Source organism: Lepus europaeus, chromosome 1, assembly GCF_033115175.1.
Source record: "Lepus europaeus isolate LE1 chromosome 1, mLepTim1.pri, whole genome shotgun sequence".
NCBI classification, from domain to species: domain Eukaryota; kingdom Metazoa; phylum Chordata; class Mammalia; order Lagomorpha; family Leporidae; genus Lepus; species Lepus europaeus.
Genome location: NC_084827.1, coordinates 82,294,548 through 82,318,300, shown reverse-complemented (window position 1 = coordinate 82,318,300; position 23,753 = coordinate 82,294,548). Strand labels below are relative to the sequence as shown.

Sequence of the window (23,753 nt, the reverse complement as noted above, 5' to 3'; positions counted from 1 at the left end):
GGAAAAAATTCCCTTAATCTACTGTTTGTGGTATTGTAAACTGGTACAGCCATTGTGGAAGACAATATGGAGATTCTTAAGAAATCTGAAAATAGATCTACCATATGACCCAGCAATCCCATTCCTGGGAATTTACCCAAATAAAATGAAATGAAATCAGCATATGAGAGAGTTAACTGTACCCTCATGTACTTTGCAGCTCAATTCATAGTAGCTTAGATATGGAATCAACCTAGATGTCCAACAACTGATGACTGGATAAAGAAATTATAGCATACATACACTATGGGATACTAGTTAGCACTGAAAAAAAAAAATGAAATCCTGTCTTTCACAACAGAATAAATGGAACTGGAAACCATTACACTTAGTGAAATTAGTCAGTCCCCAAAAGACAAATGCAATAAATTTTCCCTGATCTGTGGTACCTAAAATGTAATGTATAGGAGTGAAATTGACATTTTGATATTCAATGTTTGTTTATAGCCCTTGTCTATACTGTTAGGGAACAGTGTTTTTTTTCCCTCATACTATAAGTTGAACTCTTTACTCATTGTATGGTTAATCTTACAAGAAGTACAAAGCAAACTGAAAATAGATCTTTGTGAAAATTTAGTGTGGGAATGAGAGAGGTGGGGAAAAGGGTGGGAGCATGGGCAGGAGGGAGGGTATAGTGGAAATGATCAAAGTTCCTAAATCTGTATAGATGAAATGTGTGAAATTTGTCTGCCTTAAATAAAACTTAAAAATAAATTAAAAAGTATAAAACAAGGAGATGGGTGCTATGGTACAGTGGAATAAATTGCCACTGTGTGTTGCTGACATCCCATTTCAGAGCACCATATCGAGACCTGGCTGTTCCACTTCTGATCCAACTTCCTGCTTATGTGACTGGGAAGGAGCAGATAAAGGCTCAAGGACTTGAGTTCCTGCACCTCATGTAGGAGATCTGGATGGAGTTCCTAGCTCTTCTACATCTTCTCCTATTCCATCTCATGTCATTCTGCCTTTCAAATAAAGATTTTTCTTGAAAAAAATAAGAATGGCAGTATTTGCTGTAACTTTAAAGCCACTGGTTAGGGCATCCCTATCCTATATCAGAGTACTGAAAATTGGGTGCGTGCCCTGCTCCTGATTACAGTTTCCTGCCAGCTCAGAACCCGGGAGACAGCAGATGATGGTTCAGGTAGTTGAGTCCCTGCCCCACACATGAGAGACTTGGATTGAGTTCTTGTCTGCTGGCTTTGACCTGGCATTAGGGGAGTGATTCAGTGGAGAGGAACACTGCCCCCTGACCCCACTCCATCTCTTTATCTTTCTGTTTCTCTTCCTCTCAAATAAATAAATGTTAAAAAGCAAAAATATTAAAAAGTAAAACAGCAAAAATAACAAAACCATTTATAGAACACCAAGTTTTTTCATTTGGAGAGGTTCATTTTTTTTCTAAAGTCTTTTTTATTTGAAAGAGTTACACAGAGAGAGGAGAGGCAGAGAGATAGTGGTCTTCCATCTGCTAATTCACTCCCCAGTTGGCCGCAACGGTCAGAGCTGCATCGTTCTGAAGCCAGGAGCCAGGAGCTTCTTTCGGGTCTCCCACACATGTGCAGGGGCCCAAGGATTTGGCCCATCTTGTACTGCTTTCCTAGGCCAAGACAGAGAGCTGGATTGGAAGTGGAGCATTCAGGTCTCAAACCTGCACCTATATGGGATGTCGGCACTGCATGTAGCGGCTTTACCCACTATGCCACAGTGCCAGGCTTGAGGTCAGAATTCTTTACAGAGCTATTCAATAATATTCACTTATTCAGAGTTATTTAATGATAAATTAGGGAAAAAAGAAAAGTTGGAAAAAAGGCAATTCAGTCTTAAAAAAAATCAAAGTTGTTTAAGAAAGGAGATGTAATCATATTAAAGTACTTTGTCACCTATCAGCAAAGATGTACACAGTCATAATTATATGAAGATGAATGTTAACTAAAAATTGAGATTGTGAGAAAGAAAGTGTTCATGTGTGTGTGTGTAGGGATATAAGGAATAAAATCCTAGTCGTGTATCTAGGAAATCAATAAGTCATATTCAAATTTTAAAAACTTAAAAATACTAGTATAAACATTATATTAGAATAAATAAACACAACTGAAGCAGGTAAAATAATTCAGATACCTTAGAGAGCGATAGAATGGACACTGCTGTTCTTGACCATATACATTGGTAGAGTGTTTGATTGAATCATATGATTGATTATATGATACAAATAAATCATTTTTTATCAAATTATTCCCTGGCTTTATAATGTAATTATTATAAAATTCACTTACCTGTCATAGTTTATACACTCCTATCTCTGCTACCTCTTTTCCCTGCATTTACTCATATATTAGCCATGGTATGGCAACTTCTATTCCTGGTCCTCATTTTCAGAACATGACACACTCATTGCTGCTTGTTATGCCCTATTCTCAGATCTCCATATGACTAGCATCATCTTGTCCTTATGTGCTTAGGTCAAACATTGTCCCTCTTAGAATGCTTCTCTGACCAATAATGCTTTCAAGTCTGGTTTTGTCTATTTTATCAACTACAACTAACTACGCCCTTCTCCGGAATGGGACTATAGGCAGTATCCCAGCCTTGATCATGCCCAAACATGACACTTTCAACACAAGAACATACTTTTTAAAAATAGAACAGAAATGTTCAAGAATTTAAATTTCCTGGGGTTCATATATCAACATTTGTGGAATATCTTGCGTTTTTAGCATTAGAGGTACACCATGGATCACTTAAAGGAATCAAGACAGCTACTAGTGTAGGAGCTAGTCTCATTTAGATATAGGTCTAAAATTTATATATAATGGCTATGATGTCAAAAAAATCCATGTTTTAAAACTGCAATGAATGCAATGACTTGACCATTGCATTCATTATCTTTTGCTGTATAACAAATTGCTCCAAGATTTAGTGGCTTTAAAAAAAGCGGGTATCTGTTATCTCACATTTTCTATGGGTTAGAAATTCAGGAGTGGCTCAATCAATTGCAATCAAGATGTTGGCTAGGAGGCATGGCACAGTGTGTTAAGGCACTGCTTATGAAGCCAGTGCTGGTTCAAGTCCTGGCTGCTCTGCTTTCTATCCAGCTCCTTGCCAATATGGCTGGAAAAGCAGCAGAAGATTATGCAAGTCCTTGGACCACTAGCACCCATGTGGGAGACCCAAATGGTCTTCCTGGCTCCTGGCTTTGGCCTGGCTGAGTCATAGTGGTTGTGACCACATGGGGAGTGAACCAACAGGTAGAAGACCTCTCTCTCTCTCTCTCTCTCCCTGTCCTTCTTTCCCTCACTCTCTGTTACTCTGCCTTTCAAATGAAAAGCTGTTAAAAAAAAAGATATTGTACTGGAATGTAATCATGGAATTGTTTAACTGGGTTTGGAAGGTTGACATCCAAGCTCACACTAGTGGTAGCAGCAGGAGTCATAATTTCCTTGCAAAAGGACCTGTGCATGGGGCTACTTGAGTGTCCTCAGAGAATGACATCTGGTTTCTACCAGAGTGAGTATGTCAAAGAAAGAAATGATAAAATGGGAAATCATCATGTGGTTTATGACTTAACTTCAGAAGTCTGACTCCATCAGTTCTGCATTCTTATTGCTAGAAAGGAAAGACACAGCAAACAGTCCACATTCAAGAGAAGAACTTGGTCCACCTCTGGAAAGCAGTAGTATCAGACAATATGTAGACATATATAAAAACCATCTAACCTATTTGAATGTCTGTTTTATAATTACTTAATGCTTTACCTAGTACTATACTATTTTCTTGTAATTCTTTCTTATTCATATCACAAGCAGGCACAAAACTATACATCAAAAAAGTAAGGTCCTTTAGTTCCTTCTAGGAAGCATCTGTTATGTTTGGAACACCTACTATATGTCACTGCACTATATTCTTAACATTTGTTATTTAATTTAATTCCCTGAGCACTTCCCAAGGTAGATCTTGTATTTATGTAATATAAGCCCAGGAACTTTTATGGATGTTAGTAACCTTTGCAGTAGGAATTTTTAATCACAGGGCTAGGCCCAACTGAAGAATAAACAATGTTTACTTTGCTTGAGTGTAATAATACTAGTGACCTTGATCCAATGTGGTTCCAGAAAGTTTTGCCTGATACACAAAATACTTTAAAATTTTTAAAAATTAGTTTATCATATTTAAAAACTGAAAGATTGCAAATGAAGCCAACCTTTGAGCTTCTTTGAAACAATTAAGCAATTTTATATCAAAACAAGCAGCTGCAGGTGAGGCTGCCACCTTTTGATAGGTGCACACTTTCTACTCTTCAGCTAGAATTACCATAGTCTCTGTTAACAAGTATGCATACCTGTGTTGTCTTTCTGATTCTTACAGATATAGAAATTTTCTACTTCTGGCTGGTTGACTATCGAATACCTAATAAATAAAGAAGAAATAAAGTACTAACATTTGTCAATATATAATTTCCAAAAAAAATTTTAAAACATGAGCAAATATGTAGTGACTATGTATCAAGGAATCATAGGACCTTTTAGTAAGAGAACCAGCAGATGGTGAAGCTGATTCAAAGGAGAATAGACTGAAATGTTTATAATTAAGGAAATAAAAGAGTGTTTACAAAAGATTTCAATTAGGTATAAAATTGATTAATGTTTTACTGGGCAGTAGAAGTACAATCTTTAGGATTATCTTTTCCACCAGTTGGAAATCATTTTTGTCTTTATTGGTATAATAAAATTTGCAGTTTACCCATCTACAAATTGATATACAAATTCATACAGGATGAGATCTAACCAGCATTAACTTGTTAAGTAAAACAAAGTTGTATTTACCTAGAGAATTACTGAATCTTTGCATGGGCATATAATACAATGGATTATCTTGACACGGAAAGCCCACACAGATATCCCTTTTCTATTTTTTCCTTAGCAAGATTTTGACTTTTGTTCTCAACAATTTTGTGGCATGGACTCCTCTCTCAAACAATGCTTGAGTAGGTTTATTAGTTTCATAGTGCTGTCCTAACAAAAGATTAGTTGTAGCTCTAACAACAGTAATTTCTTAGAGTTCTGAAGAATGAAAAGGCTAAGATCAAGTCCTGACACCTCTTTGGTGTTCAGGGACCATCATCTTGTTATGTTCTCACATGGCCTTTCTTCCACATGGCCCTCTGGTGTTGAATGCTCTAATTTTCTCATTTTGGAAGGAAACCCATCGTGTCAGGTGGGAGTGACCCTAATGGCTACCCTTTTCACTTCATGTTGTTTTGAGAGAAATTATCTCCAAATATGGCTACTTTTAGAAGTTCTGGGAATTAGAACTACTACATATAATTTGGGGAGGACACAATTCAGTCCTTAATACTAAGCACAAATTGTTTTTTCCTGAACTTAAAGGGTTTCTCTTTCACATTCATCAACTCTGATGGATAATTACTTGCTTTATGACTAGATAGAAACCATGATGCATCATTTTTAATTAATTATGAATTGTTATAAGTGTTCTTCATTTATATTTTTATTTTTGAGCTTTCATTTCAATTAATTTTCGCTGGGTATCACATGACGTTATTAGACTTAATAATAAGTTTTAAAAGCATGGCTAATAACTATGTTGTATATTAGTTTGTAAGTTTTTAAATGCTTTCAGTATTCTTTATTCTTTTAAATTACTGCTAGTATTGATAGACTTATCTTGTATTTCAAGCCAAGGTATCAATAATTTCAGAGACTGCGGATAGGAACAGGGAAATAACGTTTGGCAGTTAGGAAATTCTGATTGACCAAACAAAATACAAGACATTTTAAAGGAATCATGAGGTCAAAATCCCACTGAATTTTGCTTGAAGTGATAATGAATAGTAAGTAGAGAAATGAAATACCAAGCACATTTAAAACTTTGTTCTAGTGACAGTAAAGCTGTATGGGTCTGATTAAAAGTTTAGAGTATTTTTTTAGTAATATCATAAAAGGATTATGGTTATCTTCAGTAATTTCCTATAAACTTTATTTCATTAAAGCAAAATAAGAAATATTGAATATTTTTCTAGAAAATCACTTATTTCATAAAATGCTCAAATCGTTTCCAGTTTTCTGAAGGCAGAGAAATAATTCAGACTTAAACATCTTGGCTTCTGTGCTAGTTTAAAACTAACCAAATCTGTTCAGTTCATATTCTCTCCATCTTGCTCTCTCACTCTCTCTCCTCCTTTCTCTCCCTCCTTCCCCTCCATGTATCGCTAGGGCAGAAATGCATCAAACCTTTCCTTACCCATTATAAGTGCCACAGCTGACACTGCTATGATAAACACTGAGTTAACAGGGGAAAAGCATGTCAAATTTATTTAAGAAAGTTTTAAATGACACTAAAGTCTTCAGAAATGAAGACCTAAAGACCCAGGGAAAGCTGTTGTTATTATACATGATTTCAAAGAATAATGCACAGTGGTGTAGAATTGATCAGATTAAAAAGTGGGGAGGGAGCTGATCTAATGCTGATGAACTGAGGGAATAAACCTCGCAAGGCCTACTTGTTCCAGTTCTTCTTGACCTCTATGTGGCATGTCTGTCTGCCTCCTTGGTATGGGGCAAGATCCCTCTGGATCAAGGTATGTCAGGGGATTTCTTTATGACCCACCTCTACACAGAAAGGTAGGGGAAGGTTAGAGTAATAATTCTTGGATTTATGGCTTGCTTTGGGGAACAGGATTTCTGGTTTCTATGACCTGCCTGGGAGAAGACTGATTTTAGTTTCTATGATTTGCATCAGGGGAGAAAAAAGGGATATGACACAGGAGGTAAAGAGAAGTTCAGAGAGAGATTTTGCTTTTGAATCCCTCCAGTTTCTTCTACTTAAAGTGTATCACACTTTGGGGTATCATGTTCTGAACCCCAAACCTGTGTAGCTTGTGTGAATTATTTTTCTAATGTCTCGATCTTGATACATATTACCTTGAGAGCAGACAGAAGCTTCAACTATAACAAAAATAAGTAAAGCCAGTTCTTGACAATTGCTAAGTATTTAGCTAATCAGTCTCTTTAGAGACTTAACTGCTCTGAACTTGCATAGTTGTTAACAATATCTATTGTTTCAGTAGCAGAGAAACTTTCTGAAATGACAGAGTTGAAAAAAGGTTTGAATGCTGTCAAACTGCTCCTTTGTCTGAAATTACAATTGCAAAGACTAAGGCAACTGTATACCCAGCATGAGGGATGGGTCATTGAATGGACTCTGGCACATACTTTATCTGAACCAAAGGTATTTAAAAAGACATTTAAAACAGTGGGTTCTGAGCTCCAACTGATATAATACAGCAAAAAGACTCAAAAACAAAACAAAGCCTACATTTTCAGATTTCTGAAGACAGAAATAATTCAAATTCCTAAAAATCCTTGTTTTGGGACTTGTTGCAAAAAAAGCTTCTTGGAATTTAAGAGACATTTAAATGTTTATGATTCCATAACGGCTGTGTGATCCAGGAATGAAACTATGATCAATGACATGAGTCTTTATCCCATGAATTAAAATATCCACTTTCTCCTTACACTTGTAGGACATGACAAAAATTCCCACTATGTAGATCCTTTCTCTACCTTCCTATGACAGTGCACCATTATGAATGATAATGCAACAACACATGCATCTTTGTTAGTTTTTCTGTTGAGAGAACATTAATCACTAAAGCAGCATGCTAGTGAGTGAACATTTCGAAGCACAGAATAGAAAAGGAAAAAATAATCTCTTCCCCTACCATCTTAGTTTCATCAGCTGGGACCAGGCAAATCAGACAAAAGACAGATTAAAGAAAAGTATACACATTTATTTAATATAAATTTTACATGTGAAAGGAACCTTCATAAGTAAATGAAAACAAAAAGATTGTGAATTTTTGTTGTTGTTACTAGTTCTAGTGAAAGGTAGAAATTCATGGCAAAACATGATTGCACATAGATATGAGCTGCGGATAATAACAGAGAGGAAATTGAGCAAGGCCAGGTCATTCAGATTCTTTTCAAAGTCCCTCTGTCTTCAGATGTTAGGATGTTCCTTTCCTGCGGGCATAGGGAAGGCATCTCCCACATGAAGATCTTATGACTTTGTCTAGGTGTAAGGGGAAGAACAGAGAGACCTTATTGCACCTACTGTTTCTCAAATTCCTTTAGCATGAAATATTCAATAGGCCAAAGTAGCACTTTTGGGAGTAGTCTTTACTGTACTGTCTTATTCTCTTTAGTCAATGGATTATGATCCATAGTAGGTTCAAGCAAGGAAGAATCAAAGTACACAATAATTCCCTCTTATTTACATTTTGCCTTCCATGGTTTAGTTACCTGTAGTCAATCACAATCAACATAATATAATAAAATATTTTGAAAGACAGAGATACCCCATAGTCAGAAAATGGTTTCTATAGTACATAGTTACGATTCTATTTTACCATTAGATTTTATTAATTCTATGACTAATTCATAAAAGAACATTATAATGGTGTGTCAATATAGGAAACACATGGTATATACAGCATAACTTATATAACATATAACATATGGACAAGAGACTATTGTAATTTTCAAAATTTAAAAGTGTGAATGTCATAAAAATCCAGAATAAACATAAGTCAAAAATTGATTTATGCATTATTGAAGGAAAGAGTTCAGAGCTGCTCTTCCAAGAGCATTAAAAAAATTGGATATTGATGAGTATTTTAAAGAAAAGAGGTTTAAAAGAGATTTATAAGTTAGGTGTAAAAATGTTACTGTCTCATGGGGAAATTAAATCATAACATTTGTGGTTGTTTTTTCCACCAGGCGTTAACATGCAATTTCACAGTGTATAGATTTACTCAAATAGAAATTACTCAAGTCAAACATAGAATACATTCTTCTAGAGCAGCATTATCCATAGTAGCCATTATATGATTTTGAATATAAATTAATTAAAATAAATGCAGTGAAGATTTAGCTTCTTAGTCACAGTTGCCAGTTGTTAAGTGCTCAATAGACACATTTTGCTAGTGGCCACTGTCTTGGACCACTTAAACATGGAGTATTTCCATCACCAAAAACAAGTGTTAATGGAAAGCACTTTTCTGGAGAATTAATCATTCCTTGATCAGGCCATTTTTACAACGCTGATGTATGCCATTGAAAGAACCCATCAATTGTCGTTTGGCTTTATTTCCAAGTCTTGGCTTCTTTTTTTTTTTTTTTTTTAAGATTTATTTATTTATTTGAAAGTCCAAATAACAGAGAAGGAAAGGCAGAGGCCGAGAGACAGGGATTAGCAATCTGCTGTTTTACTCCACAAACGTCCATAACTGACAGAGCTGGGCCAGGCTGAAGCTGGGAACCAGGCGCTTCATCCTGGACTCCCACATAGGCTCAGGGGCTGAAGCACTTGGGCTATACTCTGCTGCTTTCCCAGGCTTATTGGCAGGGAACTGGACTGGAAGTGGAGCAGCTGGGACTGGAATTGGCAGCATTATGGGATGCCAGCATTGCAGGTGGTGCCTTTACCCTCTGCTGCCCTTGGTTACTTTTTCTTAAGCAAAGGGATGTTGCAGATCCTTTTAACTTGCTCAACTCTTTATTTTTATTTTTTTTAAGTAGAGGATTACCTAAGAGCAAAATTTGCCTTAAGTTCACAATAGGTGAACTTAAAAGCTGTCCTATTGAACCAGTTGTTCATTGGACTGTGTAAGTTATTTTGAACAGAAGCAAAAAGAAAAAGATTGTATTGTCAATATCTATACATTGGATTTAGAAACTCCCATTTCTCCAGGTCATCCTCAATCTTCAGATAGCAAGAAAGATACAAAGAGGTAGTCATGATTTTACATAAGTAAATCAACTCATTTTGGTACATCAGGAAATTATCATTGTAGATTCTTATAAAATGTCTGCAGTTTGGAAATGCCCTCTGTGAGGATTTAGTTAGGCTTACATTCTCTTTGGGTTGTGATATAAGATTTGTGAGTCAATGATTTTGTGTATGTGTTTTTCAGATGTGCAACAAATGGCGATTGACTGGCTCACCAGAAATCTCTATTTTGTGGACCATGTCAGTGACCGCATCTTTGTTTGTAATTACAACGGGTCTGTGTGTGTCACCCTGATTGACCTGGAGCTCCATAATCCTAAGGCAATAGCAGTAGATCCAATAGCCGGGTAAGATACTCTTCTTTACACTGTGTGATCTGAAAAAGTTTCCATTAAAAACAAAAGATTAGAGGCTGACAAGAATTGTGGAAAATAAGACTATGAAATCAACCTTTATTTATTTTTTTTAGAATTGATTTTTAACAACTGCATTGCAGGAATCAAAAGGCTGTCTCTCACCATATAGAAGCTGAGGATGACCTATTTCTTAATAAATCAATAGTGTGGCCTACCCTCAGACACAAACAAGCCTCTGCCCTCACAGGGACTGCTTTTTGGTCACCAGAGAGTCTCAGGGTAGTTTTAGGTTAAAGAGAAGTGACATTTAAATATTTATCTGTGTATCTTTTAGTTAGCAAACTTCAGAAATGCTATTTGAAAGATCTCTTGTTAGCATACTTAGGTCTAGCATAATATTCAGGATTTTTAAAATGGGTACAATATATGTTTAAGGGTACTAGAAAACATTACATATATATTTTGTTAGTTCAGACACTAACTCTTTTTTTTTTTCAGCAACTGTTGATATGTAAACCCAGTACTATTACGCAGGTAGTGAATTCCTCAACAGAATCGATCCTCATTTTCTAACTTTTTAATTGTGCAAGCCACTTTACTGGTTAAAAAAGACTTATGTAGCCTCCTTAGACAATATACCCATTAATCTTTTAAAATAGTTCCTTATTTATCAAAATATAATCATAAAAGATTTAAATTTCTATCAACTTTGTTCATGTGAGCAGAAAACAATATAGGGATTTTGCCATTATTTTGTAGTCATGATGATATTATTAGAGGATGAGAGATAAAAATATGCAATTTCTATAGATTTATTGGTTTTGCCAATTAATACTGGTCAAGAATAATCTCCTTTTATTTGGAGAAGCCATTATTTTTGAAGATGTAAGTTGTAGCAAAGATTTGAACACAGAAATTGTGTTGTTGTTACTATTTGAATCATCCTCAGGCAGTTGGGGCTGAAGTGTCTGATGAAACATATCCTATATTGCCATAAGCCTCCATTCAATCAATGGGAAAATATTTACTGAGGAAACAGCTGTCATCCATATGTGGACTTTTGTCACTCTTTACTTAAAGTCTGATTGAATATTAAGATGCATCATCACAATGGCTCTGATTTTGACAAGAACAGCTTGCACGTAAGAACTTTGCTATGGAGGCTGTATAATATAATTCTTGTATGGAGCTCTATTTGTATTTGTGGCAGATGGTTCCTTGACTCAATCTGACTGCAGTGATGCTTCAGAAGACATTAGTAAAAAGAAGTTGTATTTAAACTGATTTGTTTGGGTGGTTGGAGAGGGTAGTAAGAAAGAATTGGAAATTAACAAATGTGCTAGCAACATTCTTTTGGCATACTGTTTAGAAATGCATTTGCCTGTGTGTTATTCCTTGGATGAGTTAACTGAATTTCAAATTAGCCAGTAGACACTCTTGTTAGCCAAAAATGTAAAGAGGTGAAGCTGCTGCGCCCGTCCCTTCTTTCTGCTGTGTATCCTTCCCAATTCTTAAAGACTCAGAGACCCTTTTCAAACAAAAGTGCCAATCTGAAATACACACGAACACCATCTCTCTTTCTTAACAACATATTTCGTGTTCTCAGGTTTCCTATTTTTCACTGTCATTATATGAAAGAATCATATTTTGTCATTTTTTGTAAAAGGTATTAGGAATAGAAAACCGCACATTGTTTGTCCTTATTCTCGGCTGGATTCCTTTGGGCCTAGTAACTGTTTAAATGCACTTTTGTCATGTATCATTTATCACAAAATGTTCTTTGGAAATTTTGTTTGCTCCATCTCTCTAGCACAGATTTTCAGTCATGAATCTTACCTATCAGAGAAGGAAAGCTCTGTTCTTTTGTAAATATATATGCCTGCTTACAATAGAACACTTTCAAATACATTCTACTTCCCTTTTGTTATCAGGAATAATGTGATTATGCTATGTAGGAAAAGAAAAGGTCTTTCCATGAACTGCTGCCTTTGGATATGCCCTCGAGTAATTAGGCTCATTTCGGCTTGAATAACTCAACATGATCTGAAAGAGGAGGGTTCTGTCCCTAAAATCTTTCCTACCTTGTGCTAATTACATGGAATGATATATCTGAGGTTCTTTCCTCTGTAACTTGAGTTCAGGAAATGTCGGAATGCATTCATAATGTGGCATAACTCTTAGAGTTTAAACTTAGCACGTTTGGAACAGAGGGAGATGTACTTTACCCTACTAAAGCCCACATTGAAAAGGAATCTTTTACTTGGTCATACTTTAAACTTTACTTTTTTCAACTTCTATCTCTTTTTAATCTAAAGACTACCATGGAATTATCATTACTACCTTAAAAGTATTTTTGTTCTTCATAATTTCAATATGTTATAAATTTTTTCTGAACTATGATTGTGACCTGAAACCAGTCTCCAACTTTTAAATCAAACTTGTGAATACCTTCTGCATTTCTAGATGCTGACGTCGACGCATTAGTTGAGCCTATTTTCCAGATTTTCTCCTTTCCTTCAAATTGTTAGCAGTATTTCTTTCCAGTGATTCTTTGAAATCCTTTCCAGCATTATTTCTGTGGAATTATTAGAGTTGAAAGGTAGCATTAGGATCATAGTCCAAGTAATATAAGAAATAGCATTTCTGTTTCTTTAATGGTTTAGGACTTAATGCCTGAGCTCACTCTCCCTGTGGTCAAATCCTGACTCTATCACTCTACAACACTTTGTTTTCCTAAGCCATGCCTTTATTTTCTCATTGTAAATATGTGACTAATGATGACCCTATACTGTGAGACAGTTGAATGGATTTAATAAGATCAATATGTAGAGTTTCTTCATGGTGCTGCAAAAATAGTTGATAATATTTCTTTATGATTTATTTATTTATTTGAAAGACAGAGCTACAGAGAGAGAGAGAGAAAAAGAGAGAGGTCTTCCATCCTCTGGTTCACTACCCAAATGGCCGCAATGGCTGGAGCTGGGCTAATCTAAAGCCGGAGTCTAGAGCTTCTTCCACATGGGTGCAGGGTCCCAAAGACTTTGGCCATCTTCATCTGCCTTCTCAGGCACATTAGCAGAGAGCTCTATCAGAAGTGGAGCAGCTGGGACTTGAACCAATGCCCACATGGGATTCTGGCACTGCAGGTGGCAGCTTTACCTGTTATGCCACAGTGTCAGCCTCCCTGTTATTAATATTTCTAACACTGACCATATCATTATGAATAGAGTTATCATTCATATCTTCCCCATCAATGACGTCTTTTTCAGTCTCAGTCCCATTTTCTTTCTACTAAGACCCTCCTGAAAGGGTTTATTCCATAATGCAGTAACAGAAAGGAACTAAGGAAATCAGAAAAAATAGATATAGCCTAGGAATAAAGGCCAAATACTTCTAAGGCGTTGGAGGAGAAAATATATCTCAACTCTTGGTATGAGGGAATTGGTGAGGGAAGATCTCTTATCTCACCCATCACTAGGTTAGTGGGTGAGACAATTAAAATAAAAGCAAGATTAACAAGAAAAAGATGAAGATTATTTATTATAAGTGTTGCATAATGCAGGAGACATAAGACATGAAGATCCAAAGAAAGAGAGACCTCTGTAATAGGTTTGGTAAATGGGAAATATGACTGGACAAAAGGGTAAATCAAGTTGGAGGAATGTTGTAAAGGCTGTTTGTTTAGATTCTTTTCTGTGTCCCTATAACTTCAGTGACAAGGATGTCCCTTCTGGGTAAAGAATGGGCACTTCTCACATGAGAGTTTTTTGACCTACTTCAAAGAAAGTTCAGTTAATTATTATTTGGTGTTTGTTAAAGGACTTCAATGACCTGTCTGCTTCTGCTGTTTCCTCGAATGCCAGGGTGCCATATTTTATTACATGCCTTTAACCACACCAAGGAAAAATGTAAAAGGAAGAAAGAATATTTTAAAAATTGATTTTGTCCAAGATGTATTTAGACAACCTTCAATATCTTTCAAAGGATATAATTCAAATATATACCATTCGAATAGAATTCAAAATATACCATTCCTTCAGAGTTACCTTGGCTCACTGAATTGCAATGTTTTTAAAGATGTATGTATTTATTTGAAAGGCAGAGTTATAATGAGAGAGGAAGAGACAGAGAGGAAGAGATATTTTATTTGCTGGTTAACTTCACAACACCAGGGCTGGGCCAGGCTGAGGCCTCTATCTGGATCTCCCAGGTAGGTTGCAGGGGACCAATTCATCTGGTACTGCTCTTCCAGGTGTATTAGTATGGAGCTGCATTGGAAATGGGTACCTGAAACTGAACTGATACCCATATGGATGCCAATGTTGTAAGCAGTGGCTTAACCCATTGTAGCACAACACTGACCCCCTGAACTGTGTTTTTCAACATAACATTGTTTAAATAGTAAATCATATAGTATCTAGATCTAATTAGGGGTGTAACATAGGTCCTAAATGGACTTGGTCTATGATTTTGGTTCTAAAGTACAGCTTCCAGCTTCCTATTATTATTAGCATAGCAGAATTGGGACAAGCATTTATTTCACCATGAATGTGATATGGGTGCAATAATATTAAAAGATAAGCAGTCAGATAATCCTAAGCATAATAGTTATTAGAAAAGCAGAGTAAAATTAAAGTTGCAGTTGAAAATTTGAGAAAAATATATTTTCAGGGACTTGGCAAACCATGCATAAAATTAAAGTTCAGTAGAATTATGTGAGTTAGCTAAGAGTGAGGGACAAATCTCCAAGGTTAAGTGAAAGCAGAAATCAAATATTTTCCAAGTACAATAATATTCTTATTCTGTGTAAGATGGACATTTTGACCTTCAGAGAGTGAATAGACGAGTGATTTGTAGGATTTATTTGTGAATTCATGAACCCATGTCAATAATGAGGAAGAACTGTGCTGTCTTTATGCTCTACAAGAGGGTGCCATCTGCCAGGAGACAGACAAGTGAAATTGAGTCTCACAAGTTATATTCACACAGGAGTGATTGACAGAAATTAAGAATTAAAAGACCTTTCCCATAACCCATCTGGATCCCCACTGTTGGTGAAACTAATCATGGTTGAGAAATTAAAAATAGAATCAAAGTTAATGGCCATCAGGGAGCAGGACTGACTAATGAAATTCTAATCTGAGATGCTATGTTAATGTGGGAAGCTGGAAAATGAAGCAGGTTTGCTTATACACATGAAAGTGGTTTGTAACAGGGGAGATCTTTGAAGTAAAGAGCACGTTATCATTTGTTGCATGGTTCCCAGAGCTGCCTGGGTTCCAGATTGAAAACTTTACACACTAATTAACTTGTGATGAAGCACACATAGAATCTCTATGCCCCTTGGACTTCATTGTGGACAAATTAAACCCACAGATTGCTTCCCTACCTGTTAATCACTACCTAATTATTTGAATATTGAGATGGTTCTAAAAATTATAATGGGTTTCAATTTCAGGAAGCATCTAAAGATACGACCCTTGTATTATTTTTCTCCCCTTGGAGACATCAATCTTGAAGGGTAAAGTATTCTTCTTCAATGCATGACTTCCCTAATGTTTTGGAATTCTTTTTCACACTTTAACGGTGGCAAGTCATGAATTCTGAATTTTAAAGGAAAACTATTACCTACACAGCACTCACAAACCCACTAAAAAATAAAATGTTAATTGCCTAGCTTCCTTCAACTTTTCAGTATAGCTATAACTTACATTTCCCAAATCTGATGCATCTCCTCATGGCAAAAGAGAAGTATCTGGCCTGCATGAGATTGTGGTATAGAAGGTTAAGCTTCAGCTTGGAGATGCCTTGCTCCCATATCTGAGTGCTTGGTTTGAATCTTGGCTACTCTTCTGATCCAGCTAGCTGCTAGTGTATCCAAGAGGAAGCAGATGGTGGACCAAGTACTTGCAATCTTGCTACCTACATGGGAGACCTAGATGGAATTCTTGACTTTTGGATGTGGCCTGGCCCAGCTCCAGCTGTTGAAGGCCTTTAGGGAGTGAACTAGAGGGGATGGAAGATATCTCTCTCTCTCTTGTCTCTCCTTCTCTCTGTGTTACCCTACCTTGAAAATGAATATGTAAACATTAAAATATATTTTAATTGACACAAGATACCTGTGTAAATTTATGGCATACAGTGTGATATTTTGATACATACATACGATGTGTGATGATCAAATTGGGATAATTAGCATATACATCACTTCAAATATTAATCATCTCTTTGTGGTGAGAACATTGAAAATCCTCTCTCCCAGCTATTTTGAAATATGAAATAAGTTATTGACAGCTACCGTGACATTACCATGCTGTGGAACACTACCACCCTAGTGTTTTCTTTTCCTTTGGGTGTGTAACATGAGCTGGGATTGCTGGATCATATAACTGTTTCTGATTTTAGCATTTTGAGGTACCTAAATACTATTTTTCATAATGGCTGTACTAACTTACATTCCCACCAACTCTGCTTTCAGGGAATTCATTTTCTTGAAGACAGAAGTAAATTTAGTCTCATTCATAAACTCCTTGTGTTTTCCTCTTCATAAGCAGAAAATCAGAGAAAAATGGAGACATTATGATATCTGCTAAAACTTTTGAGTTTATGTTTTGACCTATGGTAATTTCTCTCCTGGACATCTAGAAGTTAAGTCTCTTAGTTAAAAAAAAAAAAAAGAAGAAAGAAAAAAAGAAATGATAGATAAAATGAACTGGTAAAATATATTTTGGGTTATTAGTATATTTTTGAGACTTTCTAGAACCCGCACACAGGATGCTGCAGCATTCAGATGGTCTGACCCTGTATTCACCTGTGTGATTAAAAGGCCATTGGCTTACTTGCCTTCTTTTCTTTATAGTCAATCAGTGGTTAATATATGTAATGACAGAATCCCTAGGGTTATAAATTTGTGTTTTTTCCCCCAAGGCATATGCCATGACTTTTAAAATTTATTTGGGTATTATTATAACATATATTTCCATATTTTCATCTATCTAACACACTCAAATATCTCAGTATTTTTCTATCTATTATGATTCCTTATTTTGTTTTATTACAACTTTTCCTATGTCAGTTTGACACGCCTGGCGGCAGCCAGCTCCATAAAAAATTAATGAATTTTAGGTCAACTTACTAAGGGTTCCAGACACTTTCTGATCCAACCTTCACTTCAAAGTTACTGATGTGAATAAATGTGAACACACGGGTGGCTGTGAACACATGTTTCATGGGCTGCATTCATTTTGATGGAATTTCGTGGTTCAATGGCTCACAGGTATAAATAAATGCCTATGAGTATTTAGTAAGTTTTAATCCTTCTCATTGATTCTCTTTTGGTCAAATTTCTACTTCTTTCCAAATGCTCCTCTAGACCTTTCTTCAACAGGATGTTCATCTAAGGTATTTGCTAATTAGTGTTTCATACAAATTTTCTGTAACATTGTCATTAGCCTGGGAATAGGGTAGCTACTCTTTAGAGGTTCATCTGTAATGTGATCTTTACTGAAAATTTAGCCCAAATTGATGTGATTCCCATTGTGTTCTCTGATACATGTTATTTTTAGTCAACATAGTTCAAAACATTCCCATTTCTACTTTTTCTCCTTAATATTTTCTTTCATTTTTACTTCATAAGTTTTAAATCTCTGTTAAGCTTATCCTTAAAGTACTGAGTTAACAATTCAGTTTCTAGTAACCTTAGTCAATATCTTTCATCCTTTTAATCACTACCTAAAAAACATAGTTTTCATTTAAATTCCCATTCTGATTAGCACCATATATTTAAACAGGCCAAATAAAAACAACTTGATATAGCTTAGATGGTAAAGAAATGTATTATCTTATTTAAAACTCTATATTTAGAACCATTCCACGGTTGGCTAATTTTAGTAAAGTAATATTGTTAAGGACTTAGGTTCCTTATACCATTTTTCTCTTGGATGTTACCGTTAGTGTATTCTTTTCACACTAACACCCCTATGATTGAGATGTCTGCTGAATTCCAGGTATTCCGTGTAGAAATAAGTATCCAGTTAAAGAACAGTACCACTGTTTCCTGGTCCCCAAGTAGACATTCTCTCATGTCTCCTTGGTCAGAGCTAGAATGGTTGTATTAGACAATTTTTACCATTTGCAAATAAAAGGCAGAGAGAGAGATGGGAATGAAATTGAGGTCAGGCTAATGTGAAACAAGAAAAACGGATTATGAACTGACATCATTTATTAAACCACTGTCCCGGGGTGCCACTGAGTGGTTTCTCGTGAGAAGCTCTTTATCTTTTCTTTGTTCTTTCTGAACACTGAGGAGTCTCTTTTCATTTCGCTATACTAGTTTGGAACGTGGACAAATAGTATTTTGCTCTAACTCTTCATTCCTTTTCTAGGAAATCTCCTCTAGTTTGTTTTAGCCAAGGACATTTATACCCCTGGACATTATTTTTCTTAACTCTTTTCCAGGCAAAGGATAGGTTTTTCTTCTGTAACATTTTATACAATACTGAGAAGAGGCTATGGTGAGGGCATTCTAAATGACGTCAATACTGCCCTAATTTAATCTTTGCATGCATAGTTCATGAAACTGATGGTACTTTCCATTCCATCAGATTCTCTAGCTCTTTGGGGAGCTATGAGAACATTTCTGAACCACTTGGGTAATAATAAGTAAATTATTACTTTGCTTATAAAATCACTCTCATGTGGCAAGAAAGCTTTCTTATTCTTTGCCAGATAATAGGTTATAAACTGGAAGAATCTGCCAATAATAGAAAAGAGTCATTTAAACATTTTCTACTGGTTCAAAATTATTTCTATTTGTTTCTGACAAAAAGTTCTGTGAAAACAAGAAGTGAATATGAACCAATGACCCTGCTTTTGAAAGTACACAGACAGCTCTCCTGTAGTACCCAGTTCTGATAAAGGGCTTCCAAGATGAATAATGCGATCTATTTCCTCATGTTCTTGGAAGTACAACAGATTATGTATAGAATATCAAACATTATAATACAAATATGTATTTACTACAGTTTATAAAAGCCCACAAAACATTTCACACAATAAATAAAATAATAAGCAGTGACATTTAAAATTTCTTAGGGGAGTAATAGGTCAAGAACAAAATGTTATTTTCAAAAACTAAGAGAATCTAGGTTTGTAAACACTACAAGGAGAGGATGAAAATTAAAAACAATAAATAAGTGTTTGACACCTTTCTGTTTATACATTATCACTCTTTAAAACACAAGTTCAAGATTTTACTGTAGGCCATATATTCATATTCAGCCAAAATAAATAAATGAAAGAAGAGGAAAATGCCAACATTCAGCTTTTATGCTGAGCTATGTTTTGTTCTGCTTGAATGCTGAGCCTTGCAGAACATTGAACCAGAAGGGGTATTTTCTTTTGAGCTGGACCTTTAATGGCTTGAGTTAGAAGAAAGTGGCCTGGCTTTCAGGGTCAAAGTGGGTGTTTTCTCCAATAAGGTGGCTTTGACTGAGGATTATTTTAGTCATACAAAAAAAAAAAAGTTTACTTAAGCACACATTTTACTTAAATTGTTGACAGTTATTTCATTAAAATCACAAGATGATGGATACCTTCAACATTTTTTTTTTGTATGACTCAAGCTGATATGTTAAAATATTTAATGCTTCTTTGGAAACAAATAAAGGTGATGGCTTTTGTCATTGATCATTGATCCTATTCATAATTATAGTTTAGCAATGTCACGAACAATTTAGTAAAACTCAAAATTTACTGTGTAAGATAGCTTGTGGCAAGCATAAAATGAGATTAAAAAGCAGCCACATAAGGGCCGGCATTATGGCATATCAGGTTCAGCTGCCACCTACAATACTGGCATCCCATATGGGCGCTAGTTTAAGTCCTGACTGCTCCACTTTTGATCCAACTCTCTGTTAATGTATTTGGGAAAGCAGGGCAGTACAGCCCAAGTGTTTGGGACCCTGTCATTCCTGTGGGAGACACGGATGGAGTTCTAGGCTCCAGGTTTCTTCCTGGTCTACCCAGATGTTGCAACCATCTGATGAGTGCACCAGCAGATGGGAGATATCTCTCTGTCTTTCTCTCTTTCTGTGTAATTCCAACTTTCAAATAAATAAAATTAATTTTAAAAAGCAGCATAATCAATATTTCTCTGTCTTCTGGAAGGTTCTGGTCTCGGCTCAAATAACAGAAGGCAGAAATGAGAAACTTCATGAGTTGAATGTACACCAAAATAATTAATTAACGTCAAAAATTCAATATAGTACTCTACAAAAATCAAAAAGACTTCAAATTTATAACATCTCAATCATTTTTATGAAAGCAAAAAAATTCATGGTTTCGTTTTTCAGTTATAGGCTGATGTGAATTTAATTTGGTTAAATTTTGAAATGTACACACAAAAATTTAACTTATATTTTAAATTGACTACATGAAGCAAGTAAAATTTCCATAGGATACACATTTGAATGAATATGAATAGGATAATTTCCTTATAACAACAGTATTCATTAGAATATCTATTGTTGCCCTTATAAACTCCAAAACTGTAAGTAAACACAGCAAAGTTATATTTAACACTAACATACTAGTACAATGAGGTGACACAGGTTAATGAGAAGCTTTCTTCATTGTGATTAGTCAAGGATCAAGGTTTCTTCCATTTTGTAGCACTAGAATATTATAGGACTTCATAATAGTTCCACTCCCAACTAACAGAAGGGGAAATGTAGTAAAGATATATGGACACAGTTGGATGCAAGTAGATCAGGGAAATCTAGCTACTAATTAGATAACTACTTGCCCATGACAACAACATACTGAGGAAGTAGAAGCATGCATTTTCAATAAACAGTGACTATTTCTGCCAAAATCTTTTTTTCTGGATACTAAATATCTAAATTTATCTTTCTTCTGAATCATAGAATACATTGGAGAGGTCTTCAGAAGATTATTAAAATTGCATATTATGAAAAATAATATATGAATTTCAAAAATATTTGCAACAAAATAAACTTATAAATTCAATTTTACAGAAATTTTTTGAAGTACTCTTGTGCATTTATATCAAAAAACAGGATATCCAACTGATGTCATTACTTTATATAGCAATCTATGAACCAAAAGGTTGGACATCTGAACTTACTGTCCCCTCTGTATACTATAAATATGATAAAGCAACAAGAGAAGCAGTAACAACAACAACAACAAAACCCTTCCAAATTAGTAGTGACCATTGGTCCAGTTCCCTCTCCAGGCCAGAGCCAGGTCATTGCCAAGAGCAGGGAATGAAGATGAAGTCCAGTTGTCTTTGCAGTTGGAAAGTCCCTGGTTAGATTTCACCTTCCTCTTCACCTGTGCTTTCTAATTTGTTGTGTTCCATACCATATCTGAAGTTGGCAGTGGGGAGTATTCTCACCATGGGACCCTATATGTTTCACAAACTGTTTCTTGCTCTTGTAAATTTTTTTTAAGTTTGAATAAATAGTGGTTTATAAGGTATGCTTCTGGCTTTAGTGCTGCTTGGATTTGTATTAATCAGAGTTCACTCTAAGATCTGGAGATAGGTTCAGTTTCCCATGAGCCATGAAGACTTTGGACCTGGGCAGAACAGGGAAAGAAAAATATCAGAGCATAATCAAGTTCCCCACAGGTAAAACAATTAGAAAAAGCATAACTGAGATAGTCTAACTAAGAACAAAAGGAAGATGTATGGAATCAATGCCATGGAATGTTTCCTTTGGAATGCAAATTAATTGAGTGCAAAATTGCATTGCTCCTGATATATTTTCTGAGGTTCTTTATCAGGGTCCTGCAAATGCTAGATAAGCATGGTAATGGTGGCGGCGGTGGTGGAGGTGATTATGATGATGACAATGATTGAAATATAACTGCATCCTTAAAACCAGTGAAGGGGATGCTCACCTCAACAAAATAATTATTGAAACCCTGTGGATATCAAGTTTGTGTGTGTGTGTGTGTGTGGAGGGGCTTTATATACTTATTTTAAAGCATGTTGAACTTACAGAGTAATTCATGGTTCATTCCATAGGGAATGGTGCCTGAGAGATCGTTAGTAACTTCTCAATATTAAGATGTTGGCTTAAATGATTGAACGTAAGGGGAGAGATAGTTAGAAAATAGAACTCCCTGATGAAAACTCTGCCTTCACTAGATCCCCTTACTCAAAGAAATTTTATATGTTCCTGATATTCAAATACAAGTTGTACTCAAATAGTATAAGCCAACTATTATGTAAATTTAAGGTTGTTTAAAACATAAAATCTATTTTTGAGCCAGGCCTGTTTTTAAATCTATTTTTCATTGAGTTATTACACATATCAAATTCTATTTACCAGCTATTTAATATTGCATGATTCAAAGAATGATTTTAAGTGTATTTTATTAAAATTATATTAAGATGAATAAGCGTGAATATCAACAGCCCATAAAACCTGTTTTGTAATCTATGGCGTTAAAGGCTGGTGTATGATTGTGATTAAAGGCAAAATATCCTTTTCTCCCCAAAGAAATGATAATATTCATTTTTCTTGGTAATATTATGAGCAGATTTAAAGGATAGAATTCCCTTGCCTTAAACACCTGTATTAATAGTATTTTTCATTATTTAAATCTGAGCCAGTGTATTTTCTGGGAGATGTTTTAATTAAAATTTTAAATGGAAAGGACATCAGATTATATCTTTGTCATTTAAATATTATGAGGGTTTATATTGTAAATTATATGCATGGTAGCAGAGGCAGTATTATACAATAGTACTTTTTGGAGAACTCTGCCCTGCACCTACCCTGGGTGAACTGCTGTGAATATGAGAAGTGCATGGGGAGCAGATTTACATTATGTGAATCTTCATAATGAAAGTGATTTTATTGAACATGACCACATAGCAGGTCTCAAGTACTCCAGGACATCATGTCACCCTATCATTTCTCCAAACTCCTAACTACTTATGTTTGTATATCTTATTTTTTATTCATATTGAAAAGCAGAGGGAGAGAGAATCTTTCATCTACTGGTTCCTTACTCAAATGCCTGCAAGTTCTTGTCCAGGCAGAAGCCAAGGTACAGGCACTCCATTCAAGTCTCCCTCATGAGTGGCAGGGACCCAGGTACTTCAGCCATCATCTGCTTCACAGGGTATGCATTAGTAGGAAGCTGGATTGGAAGCTGAGGGAGGACTAGATCCCAGGCACTTAGATATGGAATGCAGTTGTCATAGGAGGTAAAATTAACCTACTATACCACCACATCTGCTCCCCTAAACTGTTTTTCTCATTCATATAAAGTGGAGTCAATGAACTTTTTTGAAAATTATGTTTGTTATTTTCACTGTGGGCTACATCAGATTGTGGATATATAATTTTTATAGGGTCCATTTTCTTGAAGAGACAGCCAGAGAGAAAGAGAAATGATAATATGAAAATAATAGAACATATAACAAAGAGTTAATAGAAGGAAAAGTACTCCATTTTGGAGAAGTCATTGTTCTAAGCTCATCCTCTGCATTAATATATGTAATTTTCG

The 23,753-nt window shown here is 35.5% G+C and overlaps 1 protein-coding gene across 1 annotated transcript in view; it reads left to right on the top strand.

Moving 5' to 3' along the window:
• Positions 1-23,753, top strand: part of LRP1B (LDL receptor related protein 1B) — a 2,136,850-nt gene that overhangs the window by 1,010,646 nt on the left and 1,102,451 nt on the right. The window contains exon 7 of the mRNA XM_062186250.1: positions 10,037-10,199. Coding sequence (XP_062042234.1) covers positions 10,037-10,199 — 163 coding nt within the window. The remainder of the gene's footprint in view (positions 1-10,036; positions 10,200-23,753) is intronic.